At 47.4% G+C, this 14,254-nt stretch overlaps 1 protein-coding gene across 2 annotated transcripts; it reads right to left on the bottom strand.

Moving 5' to 3' along the window:
- Positions 1-382: 382 nt before the first annotated feature.
- DND1 (DND microRNA-mediated repression inhibitor 1) lies at positions 383-7,680 on the bottom strand. Of its 2 annotated transcripts, none has more exons than XM_064724947.1 (5): positions 7,502-7,645; positions 3,775-3,892; positions 2,412-2,873; positions 1,485-1,882; positions 383-1,261 (listed from the first exon to the last, which is right to left on the bottom strand). In XM_064724947.1, exons 1-5 carry the CDS (start codon positions 7,511-7,513, stop codon positions 1,250-1,252), a joined length of 1,002 nt encoding a protein of 333 aa, XP_064581017.1. In that variant the 5' UTR covers positions 7,514-7,645; the 3' UTR covers positions 383-1,249. The 2 variants fall into 2 exon arrangements, with proteins under 2 accessions (XP_064581017.1, XP_064581018.1); XM_064724948.1 differs by having other exon boundaries at positions 690-1,261; positions 1,516-1,882; positions 7,502-7,680.
- Positions 7,681-14,254: the final 6,574 nt, after the last annotated feature.

The following is a 14,254-nucleotide window of genomic DNA, read 5'->3' as shown; positions in this document are numbered from 1 at the left end:
ATGAGCAGGGACAGGGATCCCTCCCTGGGATGGGCAGAGTGGGCAGCAGGGCCTGGAACAGTGTCAGCCATGGCCTGCACCTGCTGGGGAACAGGGAGGATCTGATCTGGTACAGTTCCAGCATTTCTACTCCTGGCTGTGGCTCACATCCCCCAGTGGATTCCCAGCACTGCCTGGGAGCCCTTGGAGCACCAGCTGCAGCCCCCAGGGGTTCATTCCTGGAGCTGGGGGTGGGCAATCAACAAAACTGAGACCCAAAGTCCCTGGAGAGCATAAAGGGGTGTCCTGGTTTGAAAGGCAGGTGTCTGCTAAGGAAGGCAGGAGCCTCCCTTGGAATGGTTATTGTTCCTTAGCAACAAAAACGTGGGGAAATTCCCTAAGACAGAGAAAAACAAAAGGAAAAACCTCCAACAAGGTGCTCCCAGATATCTCAGAGGACCACAAAAAAACATGGAGACATCAGGAGGCACTTGGAGGAGCCTGAGGAGTATCAAAAGCTGGTGAGAAAGAGCCCAGTGAGTAGAAGACAACAAAGATCAAGGTGTTAGGGAATGCTGCTTCCCACACAATGGGCTCACCAGGCTCTAGATCCCACCCTGTCCCTTTCCTGGTGTGTGGGGAGAGCACTGAGATGCAGTGGACACGCAGGGAGCTGAGGCTGCAGGAGGAAAAGATGACATGACTGAGCTGGTGCTCTCCAGAACTCTTTAATGCCAAAAGAACAGCACGTGGCCAGAGCTGCCACTGCTGAGGGATCACTCAGGGACAGCTGCCAACTCCACAGCTGCTCCCTCACTATGCAAACAGGTTAAGGGCACTCCTCTCCCCACACAGCAGCTCCAGCAGCTCACAGAACATCTGTGACCCCTGGGACTCTCTCTGTGCTGGCCTTGTTCTCCCCTGAGGCTGCTCCTCAGGAATGCCAGTGGAGGAATTCTCTCCATCACACTGGCATCCAGGCCTGGCACAGCCCCTCCAAGAGCTGCTGCTGCTTCTCCCGGACCTGCCCTCCACCACACCAACCAGCTTAACAGCCAAACTTGGCAACAGGAAAACCAACAACCCAAAACTAGAACCAACTCGAGGGCTGCCCGGGGACGTGGTGGCTGCCGTGGAACAGGACAGCAGCCCTTATCCTCCAGAGCCAGCTCTCAAAACTGATGCAAATAACTCCAAGGAATGCTGGAACACGGCCAGGAGCCCAGCAGGGCTGGGGCTCAGTCGTGGCTGTGGTAGAGCAGCTGCTACTTCAGCTGGCACCCTGCAGGGGAGAGAGAAAGGTCAGGCTCTGCCCTAAGCCCCAAACCCCCTCCTCTTGCATCCTGTGCTTAAATCAGAGATCCTCAGCTCAGAGCTGACAGTGTTCAGCCCTGCCAGCCAGCCTGGGTCCCTCCCTGCCCCATCCCACCCTGCCCAGAAGTGCCACAGCTCCACCTTCCCAGGGGACCCTTCAGGACTTTGGGAAAGGCTGTGCAAGGGCTCACCAAGGACTCAGCCAACGCCCGCAGAACGTACAGGGCTGCCACCACCTTGGCCTTCTCGTGCTCGCTCTGGCCCTGCCTGTCTGGTGAGATCCACATGAAGCCACTGATGGGCACCTGGGACCCCGGGATGGCCACTTGGTACCAGAAGCGCTGCCACCCGTTGGGGTTCACCTGGACACACTTGGTCCTGATCAGGGGTGTCCTCAGGTGATGCTTCCAGCACAGCGCGTTCAGGCAGTCCAGCACGTTCTGCAGCGACGGAAGCGGGGGCACTGCTGGGCTCTCACCTCCCTGCACCCAGCTGGATGGTGGCTCCTCCTCACAGAGCTGCAGCTTCTGCTTCAGCTGGGGATTCAGCCATTCCACCGTCATCTTTGCTTTCCCGAGCCTCAGGGTCCCTAGGAGACAGGAGATGCTCACCTACCCTCCAGCATCATCCCATCCCATCCCATCCCATCGATCTCCAGGATGTTAGGAGCAGCTTGATTTTAGGGCCAAGTTGAACAGGTATCAAAGCCAAATGCTCCTCAGCTGGGGCAGGAATGGGTACAAACCAAGACTTTGGAGGTGCTGGTTGGATGTCTGGGAAGTGTGTCCCATCAGGGCATTGCAGCCATGGGACAGGGCTCAGAGGGACTGAGCAGCTCTATCAGGAGGGTTTAAGGGACACTGAGGGGTTGGGCAGCTCCACTGGAAAGGTTTAATGACTTGGTTGATGTTCAGGGTGCTCTGAACTGGTGATGCTCCTGCTCTGAGCAGCCCCTTCACCCCACCACCAGGACTGCTGAAAATCAACAGCCCCATGGGCAGCTGGCATCCCACAGGACACAGGGAGAGAGCAAGGAGTGTCTCAAGGCTGAAGTCACCTTGCAGCCACATCTAGGAGTGGGAAGCCCAGCCCAACCAGCATTCCTGAGCACCACTCACCTTCCATCAGAGCTTTCTTGGCCAGGGCAGCAGCCTGGTGCGACCTGTACTTCAGTACTGCGAGCTTGGCCTGTTTCTGGGAGGGGCTGGCGTGCAGGGTGACGCTACAGATGCCCTCGGTGACCCTCTGCAGGGTGGCCTCCAGCTTCTGCTGGCTCACCGAGGCGCCCAGGCCGCTGACGAGCAGCTCGCGCTTCTGCGTGCTCCAGCAGACGACGATGGCGCAGCCGCGGCGCAGCTGGAAGCGGTGGAAGGTGGCGATGGCGCGGCGCGCGTCCTGCCGGCACGCGTAGCGGGCGTAGGCGAAGCCGCGGTTCATCCCGCTGAACGTCATCATCAGGCGGAACTCGTAGAGCCGCCCCACGCTCCCGAACAGCGGCAGCAGCGTGTCCTCATAGATGTCCTGCGGCAGCCTGGCGATGTACACCTCGGTGCCGGCCGGCGGCGGGCCGCCCACCCAGCCTGCGGGGACATGGGGACGCTGTGACCGTAGCTGTAAAAACGGGACCACACTCCCAGTACTACAGTGATCCCAGCATTTATTATAATAAAAATAAAGGCCTAAAGCGTGGGGGCCCATGGGTCAAGCAGGAGCATTCCCTTGAGGATGCTGCAGTGCTGGCAGCAATGGCCCCGTTGGTCCAGGTATGTGACCGTGTTCACAGGGGTCTTAGATCCTCATCTCTCCCCTCATCCTGACTCCATGTTTCAGAAGGCTTGATTTATTATTTTATGATATATATATTATATTAAAGCTATACTAAAAGAATAGAAGAAAGGATTTCATCAGAAGGCTGGCTAAGAATAGATAAGAAGGAATGATAACAAAGGTTTGTGGCTTGGATAGAAATTCCGAGCCAGCTGACTGTGATTGGCCATTAATTAGAAATAACCACATGAGACCAATCACAGATGCACCTGTTGCATTCCACAGCAGCAGATACCATTGTTTACATTTTGTTCCTGAGGCCTCTCAGCTTCTCAGGAGAAAAAATCCTAAGGAAAGGATTTTTCATAAAATGTGTCTGTGACACAGGTTCAGCGGCACCCTCCTTCCCTGGGTCAGAAGCCCCTTTTTAATCCTGGTTTTTGTCCCTTTGGATTGGTTTCTATTGGGATCCTTCATTTGCATGAAGGTTTAAGGTGCCATTACAGTTCTGTCCAGGCTGGCTTGTGGTGCACTTTACTGAGGTGTGTTATGGTATCTTGAGTACCATATTTCTTATAACTGCCCTTTTAACCCCTTTTACCATAACCAAACTATAGTACATGCTTAACAAGCAAGTATTACCAAGTATTTTACAGCAGTTTCTAACCTATTTTTAACAAGGGTGAGTCCCCTCCCGGCCCCACTCTGCCATACCTGGGGGAGGGCCCCCGTAGCGCCTCTGCCCGTTGATCTGCACCAGCTCGATGCCCGTCTCCTTCTCCCAGGCCAGCAGGGCCATCTTGTTGGCCTCGTTGATTTTGTTCTTCCATGTCTGAAGGAGGAGATGGTGCTGGTGATTTGTGAGCAAAGAGCTTTCAGCCTCCCAGCTGGGAGCATCCCAACTCCATGAGGGAACCACAAGATCCAGTGCTGGCCAGCACTTGGAGGGGCAAACAAACTCCTCTGCTCTCAGGGAACCTGAGGAGCCTCCCAACACTCCCGTCCCAAGGACTGTCCAAGCCTGCTCCACCTGACACAAAGTCCAGCAACTCTGTTAGAGCCCAAAAAAAGACAGCTTTAAAGGGAAAGACACTGGGTTACATTGAATATTGGGGAGAAAATCATCCCTGTGAAGGTGGTGAGGCCCTGGCACAGGTTGCCCAGGGAAGCTGTGGCTGCCCCACCCCTGGAAGTGTTCAAGGCCAGGTTGGATGGGGCTTGGAGCAACCTGGGATGGTGGAAGGTTGCCTGCCAGCACAGAAGAGAAAATATTAAAGAGAAACAAGAACTGACCACTGAACTGGAAAGCAGCTGAGTTATTATTACTGTCCTTGAAAATAGAACAGCTGCAGAGACAGTTACAGGAGGACAAAAAGGAAAACAAAAGTTGGAGGAAGAAGTTTAGCTAATGCTTACACGGGCTCCAAGTGCTCCTGACATTGCACCAATTAGAAAATTAACTGCATCTCCTGAAGATGGGCCAAATCCTTGGCCTTGTTACAAAATGAAATGAAATTACAAAAGACACAGCTTTTAATGAACAATTGTCGAGGTGTGCTACTGAAATTTTAGAACACGAGGAAATCCCCACCTGTGGAACACTAACTGCATGCATTTCTGGTATCACCACGAAATTCACTCCATCCCACAACTCAGTAATATGGGTGAGATGTGGGATGAAGTAATTTTCATGGGGATACCAAGAATTCTATGTGCAATGTCAGACTAATTGACCATTCCCAAGAACTAGGATTACAGTTCGTCCATTGAGAAAACAGAGGTGGAAAGAATTATCTAATAAAGTGTTATTTTCAAGAATTCCAAAAATTGCAATTATCCTCCCCTGGGGCAAAGGTGAAAGAAACTCCTGACTAAAGTTAGCAAGAAAATGTAAAAGCTGTATGATTTCCAACAGGAGCAGTACACCCCACAATCCTGTCACAGCAGGATGGAGCTTTTCCCAGCATGGCACCTAAAGGTAACTTGCTTCAAACTGGCACTGACCAAGGGTACCTTTGGTAGTATAGGGATAAAATGTTTCCAAAATCATGGAATATTCAGGGGAGTTGGAAAGGAGGGATAGGCCTGGTAAGCCCTGGGAAAATGTTAGGCTGCACCTGTATAATCATTTGATGACTATGATAAATTGCATGATTGTTAGATGCAATGATTGTTTGGTAATTGGATATAATTATTGTTTAATCATAACAAGAATCATGAGAAACTATGTTTGGCGGGTTTGATGGAAATTACAAAATCCATGCTTGGATGAAATCAATGCATACAATAGAACAATATAAGTGTAATAATTAATATGTAGTTATATAACGATAAGGGTATAAAAATGTGTTCATCCCGAACCCGTGTCAGAGTTAGATTTGGGTCTGTGCCCCTGACACCCAGAGCTCTTCAATAAAAGCACCTGCATAGAATCATTCTGTGATTACGTGTTCTTGAACATCTTCACTGCTTAGCTGGACTGCATTTCAGGAGACAGAACACAGATGTTCTAAATGGGAAAAGCGACTTTTATCTCTAGTCTGAGCAGTGAAACGAGCTCACATTTTCCACGTAAGTAGGTACAATGGGCCAAAAAGGCAGAATTCAGTGGGTTTTTCATAGCCCATATTACCCCAGTCAAATGGAGGCACAGAATGGGTTAATGGCCGATTGAAAAAGAGCCTGAAGCCACACAAGGCTGAGGGACATACTCAGGGTAAATAATCGCTGTGACCTCAGCGTGCATTTTATGCAAACCTTAATGAGGTGCTCCACCTTCCATTTAAAGGGAATCTGACAGCTTTACAACCAATCAGGACAAAGTGTTACTGTAAAAGTAGCACAGAACAATGCCTGAGACTAACTAAACCTCGGGGCACACTCACTTGGGAATCTACGGATAGCAGTGTCTCCAAAAAGTACAAAACAATTAGTGCACCGTGGCTTTCCCCTGTTTTTAACGGGATAATAACCTGTCCGGGCAAACCCCGACGAGACTTGTATTATTTTACTTTTTCAGAAAATGATACTGGAAATGATGCCAGCATGTCTCCACTGAAAATCAAGTTATCCATTGAAGGAACGCTTATTCTCCCCACAGAAGGAATCAGCACCAGAATGAACCAGACTGAGCACACAAATCACCAAACCTGACCTCCGGATGGAAACCTTCACTTTCTCCCTCTGTAATGGTCACTGTGCTAATGGCTGTAACCATGCCTAAGCCTGAATGCATTTCGATGATCATTGCTAATGAATAATTAGCAATGCTAATGATTCTCCTAAAATTGTACAATTAGCATTGACAATTGTACGAATTTAGGAGCTCAGCCGAATAACATGAATTTGGCAGAGGGAAATACAGCCGTAATATGTGAAGCACAACTTTCAGCCAAAAAGGGAGAAATTGATTTACTCAGCTTCCAATACTGACACAAAATATGAAAGGGAAGTTTTGGTGGAGGTATGTATCCATAGCTATAAGTGAGTAATGCATACTACCACAACAAAACGAATTTAAACCTCACAATGCATTCCACTACCTCCCAGGCTCCTGGGAAATCTGATCTCCACACATTTCTAAAATTGGACGCTATGCCGTCAAATACACCAGCCAAAACAAGTCTTATTTAATCCTTCATGGTCCTCAAAGCAGCGGAATTATCAATGGAGGTTAATATCTCCGCAATTAAACCGGCCATTTCTGTCTAGTCCATGTGGTCGGCACGGTGGCATGGCCGGATCCCGATCCTCCAAACCCATCGGGGTAGGAGCTGTCGTGGGGACAGAGCTGGGTGCATTGAGCACCGTGGCTGTCCTAGCAAACAAAATAAACTCAGTAACAAGTGATTTATACGAATTGAAACATCCGTTTCGACCTTCCTTATCAGCATTAGGAACTGGCCGTTTTCGGATACCTCAATGGGAAAGGATGGAGATAAAAGATCACCAGCAAATAGTGATAAATAGCGATAAACAGTGATAAAAGATCACCAGCTAATAGTGAATGCCACGAGGTGGTGGCACCTCTCCACCTCCAAGGGATTTCATCTTTTATGAAGAATAAAAACCACCTTCGGACGCGGGTGGGAATCCCCACTGGGGGAACACGTGCTCAGAGCGGGATAAACCCAGCCGCGTTCCGTCCTCGGAGCCTCGTGGCCCGGTGCCGCGGCGGATCCCAGCTCAGGGAACCGGCCCGAGGGTGCCTGGGCTGTGTGGGGAGGCAGGACGGGCTCTGCTGGCACAGCCCCGGGGCTAACGGGGCTGACCCGGGCAAGCGGCTCCGCTCTGGGGCTGGGGTCGGGGCCAGGGTCGGGGTCTGGAGCAGCCCTGCCTGCGCTCCCAGCCGGGCCGGAGCCGGGACCGGGACCAGCTCCCAGCCGGGGCCGGGGCTCGGATCCCCGCCGAGCTCGCTCCGTGCCGCCCCGGCAGCCCTCACCTTCTCGTCCATCCCGCCGCTCCTCCCGTGCTTTCCCGCCGTTCTGGCCGCTCCTGCGGTCCGGGCCGGGGTAGGAAGGGAGGCAGCGCCGCCCCGCACCGCGTCGCTCCTCCCCGGATGGACCCTGGCAGCACTCTCGGGGGTCGCGCCCTGCTCTGCCTTGGCCTGCTTTGCCTTGGCCTGTTTTGCCTTTCCTTCGTGTAGTTGTTCACTTGTGCACAAGGGAAGTCAAGGAGTTGCTGTAAGAGGTACAGCAGCACCACCAAACTCTCCTAACAGAAGCGTCAGGGTTAGAAGAGACCTTCAAGACCACCCAGTCCAATCATCAGTGTCATTCAGTGTCATTAGACCTCAGATAACAACGGCCGGGTTTGAACCTATGCGTACTTCTTGCTGCTTGTTCCAATACCTGCTCACAAAGACGAATTTTGGGGGGTTCAGAAACATCTACTGAAAGAAATCCTTCAAACAATGATGCCCAGGAGAGTGCATTAGCCTAAATCTCCACTGTGTTACGAAGTGCATCTGTGTGAGAGAGTCTGAGCTGTTCTTGGTTCTTGGCTCTGTTTTGGAGGCACCCCGTGCTCTGCTGTACCAGCTCCGGGGTGAGGACCGTGGTGGGGCCGTGGTGGTGAAACCCGATCTGCTCGAGCCAGAGGGGTGCACACCCAGCACCGGAGGCTCTGGGAGTTGAGCCAGGTTAGGGAGAAGGCCATACAGACCGTGGTGTTTGTTTTTGTGCCAATGTCCTCCCCTGGCCACAAAGAAGGGTGAGGAACATTCACCCACTTGGGGCTGAAGGCTTTTGTCCTTTCTGGGACATAACTGGCTTAACTGCTGAAGTGAGAGGCAGGGTCATGCCTTAAAAGGGGTCATAAACCACCAAAGACCCTTCAGACAGTGTAAAATTCCCCTCCCCAGGGCAGGTACTCACGTGTTCCATCTAAACCTAAATTGTATTTACCCACTGACCCTGGTGTTCCTTGGGCTATCCCCCACCCTGATGGATCAAGATTGTGAGCGCCACTCAGACCACCAGACGCCAAAATTGCAACAATCAAGTCCCTTCAGTCAAGTCTAGTTACTGATCCACAGTTATGAGATCTTTCCACTCTTATCCTTCCCTCCACTTTCTTTCTTACACTTTTTCTTACCTGTTATTCCTATGCTTTTATATTGTTGCTTTACTATAGATAACAACCACAGTGGCCACATCTCTGCTTTCCACTGCTTCTAAACAGATCTAAAATGGACCCTACATATTTTTATCTACAAACACCACTCATCCAGTGTCATTTCACCTCCAATGCTTCCCAGTGGATCCATTAACTAGAATTCTGGTTCCTCCTGCTGTGGCAGCTCAGCATTTCTGGCACAGGGATGCAGCCCCACTGTTCCAGACCCCAAAGAACAATTCCAGCCATCCACAGCATTGTCACTTGCCAGGCTATACTCACTTATTCCATAAAGCCACAAATAGGATCTTGCAGGTCCAGATAATGACCAATATCTCACAAAATTGTGGAAAAAGGAAAAAAAATAATACTATAAACCTTGAAATACAGACATGCACAAAAAATCATAGCAAAGAAATATAAATTGAAACAAAATTGTAATGATTTTTAAAAACTTTAAAAGTTTTTGGGTTTCTTCCTTAAGAAGGAAGAAGTAGCTCATTCAGCCAGTCTGGACAAGCTGTCCTTTATATTTCTAAAGATAAACTGCTTGGCTATACCACTGTCTTGGTAAAAATCCAAGAGCAAGTAGAAAGGGAAGTTAATGAATCATATCCACAAGGAAAAAATTGCTAGTGATCCAGGTTCATAAAATGATGAAACACAGCTAAAATAGGCTCTGCTCACCCAAGTACCTGCAAATGGAAACTCCCTTTAGCAATGTGGCTATTTGTGCAGTGCTGCTGTAAAATGTAACTAGGCTTCTTAGTATTTTGAGTAGAAAAATGACTGATTTTTCCAAAGAATTAGGAACTCATTCCCACCTCTAGCTAACGTCAGCTCGCTTTTCCAGGATACATCTCAGCAAGCCAAGGTGCTGCCACTAGATGGCAAAGTGAGACTGAATCTTCTCCCCTACACAATCTCAAATTTTGTTCATTGGACGGAGATAAAAGAGAAAAACATTAGTATATTTTTATCTATTGCAACCTTCTGCCATTTGTCTGGGAAACAGTGGTTGCAGGTATTCAATATGTGAATGGGAAGGTGTGTTATGTGATCAAGGTGAGATCCTGCTCTGCTGCCACTGTAATCCACATCTCAGAGAAGAGCCCTGACAGAGCAGGTCTTCAATGGACAAAGACTTTTGGCCTGTGCTGGCCCCCCTTCATAATGAGGATAAAAATAATTGTCTTACATCCATTTATAGTACAATACATGTGTACAGTTTAAAATATATGCAAAATGCTTCTTTATAAGAAAGAAAAGCCTCTTATTCATGTTATTTTGAACATAACAATGAAAAGTTGAACAGCACGGGATGTTCAACAGTTCAGCTCCTTGGAAACTCTAAGCCAGTCATAGAGAGGAACATAAAGATTGAAAACAAAACTAACATTAAAACCAAAACTATACCCAAGATGATGTTGGCTAGCAGCAGCTTTTTTTTTCTCCCAGTCACCTGTGTATTTTCTGGTCTGTGAAATTCACTCTTGAAAACTTTCAGGACTGACAACATCTTTTCCTGAGAAGGTCTGAAATGAGTATATGTTAGTGGAAAAGCTATAGAAACTTTTTTTATTTTTCACAGCATTGCAAAATCACAAGTGCTTTTCTTACTGGTCAGCAAGCTATTGAAATATTTAGAGAATTGGAAATCTATTGGATTGGAATCCAGTTCTGAGTTTGTGTATGGACAGGAACATTGCAACTGCAACAATGACCAAAATCCGAGGTTGGCAAGCAGTTTACGGTATAAACTCTGCAAGTTTCTATAGAACTGAAGCTACAAAGTAGCTTTGTGTAGTTTATAAAACAACTGCCTGACTGGATAAAAGGAGATCACTTAGAAACAGTGTCAGAGCTGCTCACAGGTGTCAATAGTTCATTTGATTGAAATAGCAAAATGGGTTGAGTTACAATAATCATCATATCTTTAGCTGTCTCAGAGAATCTGACACAGCTGGACTGGGCTTAGTCATTAATTAAAACCACTTCACATGCTGGGTAAACAATTCTCCAAATCACATTCCAGAGGAGCAAAACATGGAGAAGCTGAGGCTTCTCATCTTCCCAGGAGAAGAAATCCTGGCGAAGGGATTTTTCATAAAATATCATGGTAACAAAAGGGTGTGTTTTTAACGTGCTTCATCTTTGCCTTAGGCTCCAATGTCTCCGTCAAAGTGGTGAGCTCAGGTACAAACCCAGTGTGCTCACTGGCAGAGCTCTGTACCCGAAGGCACTGTTAGTTCAGGAGGGTCATGTCCAAAGCAGAACATTTCCAGGTGTCCTTTTGGCCCCCTCGGTGTCCCAGGACAGCTGACCCTGTGAACTGAGCTGCCCTGAGCAGCCCAAGTGCTGCAGGAGAGTCCTTCAGTCCCCAATTCCTCCTTCTCAAGCTTGCAGCAGCTTTTCTGGTTAGCAGAGCCCTTCCCAGCTCATGAGAACGACTGACTGCTAGTGTCACAAAGTTTATCTCCTTTTTTTCCTTCCCTCATCTCCAACTTCCCTTTCTCAGGCTTAGCAAGCATTTTTTTCAGTCTTTCCTGAGCAGACAGCTCTGTTGAAGTCTCCTAAGTGTTCTCTGCATTTGTTTGCAGCATTTCTGGACAAACCAGACACATTATGTCACTTATGACTCAAACAGAGGGGAATAAAACATGTTCCTGAGCAAACTGCTCTTGCTAGAATATCTCTGAGTACTTGCCTTATTTTTTACAGGACTTTAGTAGATATTTGATTCTCTTTGGTTTCTGAATAGAGTCCAGCTGCACTCTGCAGTGGCTGTATTTTAGGATTTCAGACCTTTTGGAATTGCCCAAACTCCAGCTTGACACCTGCTCAGAGGAACACAATTCACTGGCAAGGGAAAAGACACTTCTTCAAGTATTCATATTTTTTTTCCATCCAGAAAAATCTTTGCTGAGGATTGAGTTCCTATAGAGAACACTTTTTTTTTGTTTGCTCCATGTGAACTTGGATTTGAAGCCAGTGTCTCAGACAGAGTTTTATTCAAGCCATTCCTTGCAGAGGCAGGTAGGTTGGTTGCATTTACCTCAGCTGCTGTTCCCATTAAAGTCTCATATTCAGGGTCCATCTCCTGCCCTGGCAGTCACCAGTGTGGGGAGGAAGCTTCAAAGTTCCATTCCTACAAATGGCTTTTTCAAATTGGCCTCATTGTGAATGTGAATATCCTGATATTTTCCCCATGGAGAGTTTAACTGACATGTGAGCCAGGTGTGGAAGGGAGGACACTGAGGTGGTGAAAACCATTTTCCCACCTCACAGGGTCTGCTTCTCTTATCTCCCTTATCTTCTCTGAACCCAGAGCTAAGCAAAGGGCAGTTTGTTGTGCTCATCCTCCTGAGGTGGGTGGATAAAATAATAAAATATCTGAAATTTCAGAAAATATCTGAACTCCCTTGGCCCCAGGGCTGTTCTTATGATCAGAGATTTGTCCACCACACATCCAAAGCCTCTCCTTCCCTTTGGCCTGGCCTCAGCAAAGCACCAAATGAATGCTGACATTGCAGTCTCTCACAGTTATAGGTCGGTAATTCAGCCTGGCATTGGGCATGCCATGTTAAAAGGGCAGCTCTGGGCTGTCCAGGGTAAACATTTCCAGGGTAAAAGGAAGAATCTACGGCAAAATCTACCCCCAAATTTTAAAAACAAATTTGGGCAGGACAAAAGAAAACCACTTCATGAAGATCCACTTTGGTTTGGGAGTGAGATGAACATGCAGACAAAATTCTTCCAAAGTTTGAACTTTTTTTTTTTTTGTTTGGCTCTAAGGATATGGACAACTAACCTGAGTTATTCTAGAAAAATAAACCCTTCTGAAAGTGGTTCAAACTCCACTTAAAGCAGGGACAGAAGACAGAGAGAAAATGGAAAATGTTGCTGCTCTTTGAAGCAGCAGAATGTTGGCAGTGTGAATTTCCCCCCTCTGTTGACTGAAATGGTTTGAGTCTCACATTTTCAAACATCAATCACCACACCATCACTGCATCAGAAAGAACTTACCATTGGCAGCTGTTACTGAGGAGACACTCTTTTGTGTGAAGGTTGTGTCACTGCAGGCTATAAAATACCTATGAAACACCTTGATCTTTAAAAAGAGGGAAAAAAGTCTCAATAAAAAGATATGCAGTAAAGTCAGTGTTCCTGAGCTTTCCAAAATCTAAGAGCTTAAAATCCATCTCATGAGATTGCCAGCTGCTGGAGTATATCTGAAAATTCAAATATAGAAAATACAAAGTGGTGTTTCCTCAGCAAGCCTTACTGGGGCACCACATCTGATGTGTTCATGATGTTACAAAAGGAGTTGTAGAGAAAGACAGAGCTCAAGCTTGTGTGCAGCTGGGTTTTGCAAGAAATGCATGAAATCTGCACATAGCTATGATATACCCAGTGCCACACACAGGATGCAAGCAAATAATAATAAAGCCATGTGTTAGAATTTCTGGGTTAGCTGCTCTGAGCCTGGGAGATTCAGAGGTAACAGCTTTCCTCCTTCCTCAGCATCAGGATAAACAATGCTGGAATTCTCCTATTGCACCACCAGCATAAATTTTGACCAGACTAATTAGTTTCATATTAGTACAAATAAGGAGTAACACATTGCAATTAGATCTGCTACACTGGGTTCGGGATGGAAACCAGATTAGAAGGTAATGAAACACATCTTAGAACAAACAATTAGAAATTTAACACAGGCTTCTTCCTGTCTCCCTGTGAAATCAGGGGCTGTGATGGGATCTCTGAAGTGGATTTTGTAATCTCCCCTTTACCACTGCTCACAATACACCAGCAAAGCAACTTTTCCTTTCTTTGGCACCCGTTCATTCAGTCCTGTTTCATCCCCGGTCCTAGGGGTGATAATATTTCTGTGATATTGTCAGGACATGCCTCAGATGATTCACACAGGTAATTTCAAATAAGAACCCAGAAAACACAGCTGTAGCATGTATTTGATAAATGCTACTCTGCTTAGAACAGCTGTGACAGCAATTTAATTTCAGGGAGTTTTAAACACCATGCTGCCATCATTGACCAGAATTTCTCCAGAAAAAACAAAGCCACTCTAAATCAGACTCTGAATTTCAAAAGGAAAGCTCTTACTGTGAAAACTTGTAGGTTTGATCTCAAATATATGCACTGGTGTGCAGCACCTGCAGATTGCAGGCACGAGGTTAGGAGGCCCTCAGTGACTGGGGACAAGAGGGATGCATTTCATTTCTCCAGAAAAAGAGGAAATTTCCTTCCCAGTGCTTCAGAACTGTGCCCCCATTCTTACCAGCCCAGGAAGCTCAGGAATTGCCACCTTTAGTGCAGTCTGATGGAGGAGTGAGCCCAAGGATCACAGCAGCTCAGCTTTGGAAGGAGGCTCCACAACAAGAAAAGGGAGAATGGACAAATAAAGTGTGTCTGTTAAAAATCTCAATGTAAAAATTACTCAATGTCATGTCAGCAAAGGCACCTACTGATAGGAGGGTGCCTGAATTGGCTGTGCAGGACACATGAAAGTCTATCATGTCTCTGTGGTAACAATGGTTTTGTGGATTCATTTTCAGAT

The sequence above is a fragment of the Zonotrichia leucophrys genome, chromosome 13 (assembly GCF_028769735.1).
Source record: "Zonotrichia leucophrys gambelii isolate GWCS_2022_RI chromosome 13, RI_Zleu_2.0, whole genome shotgun sequence".
In the NCBI taxonomy this organism is placed as follows: domain Eukaryota; kingdom Metazoa; phylum Chordata; class Aves; order Passeriformes; family Passerellidae; genus Zonotrichia; species Zonotrichia leucophrys.
This window is presented reverse-complemented; position numbering and strand designations above follow the sequence as displayed.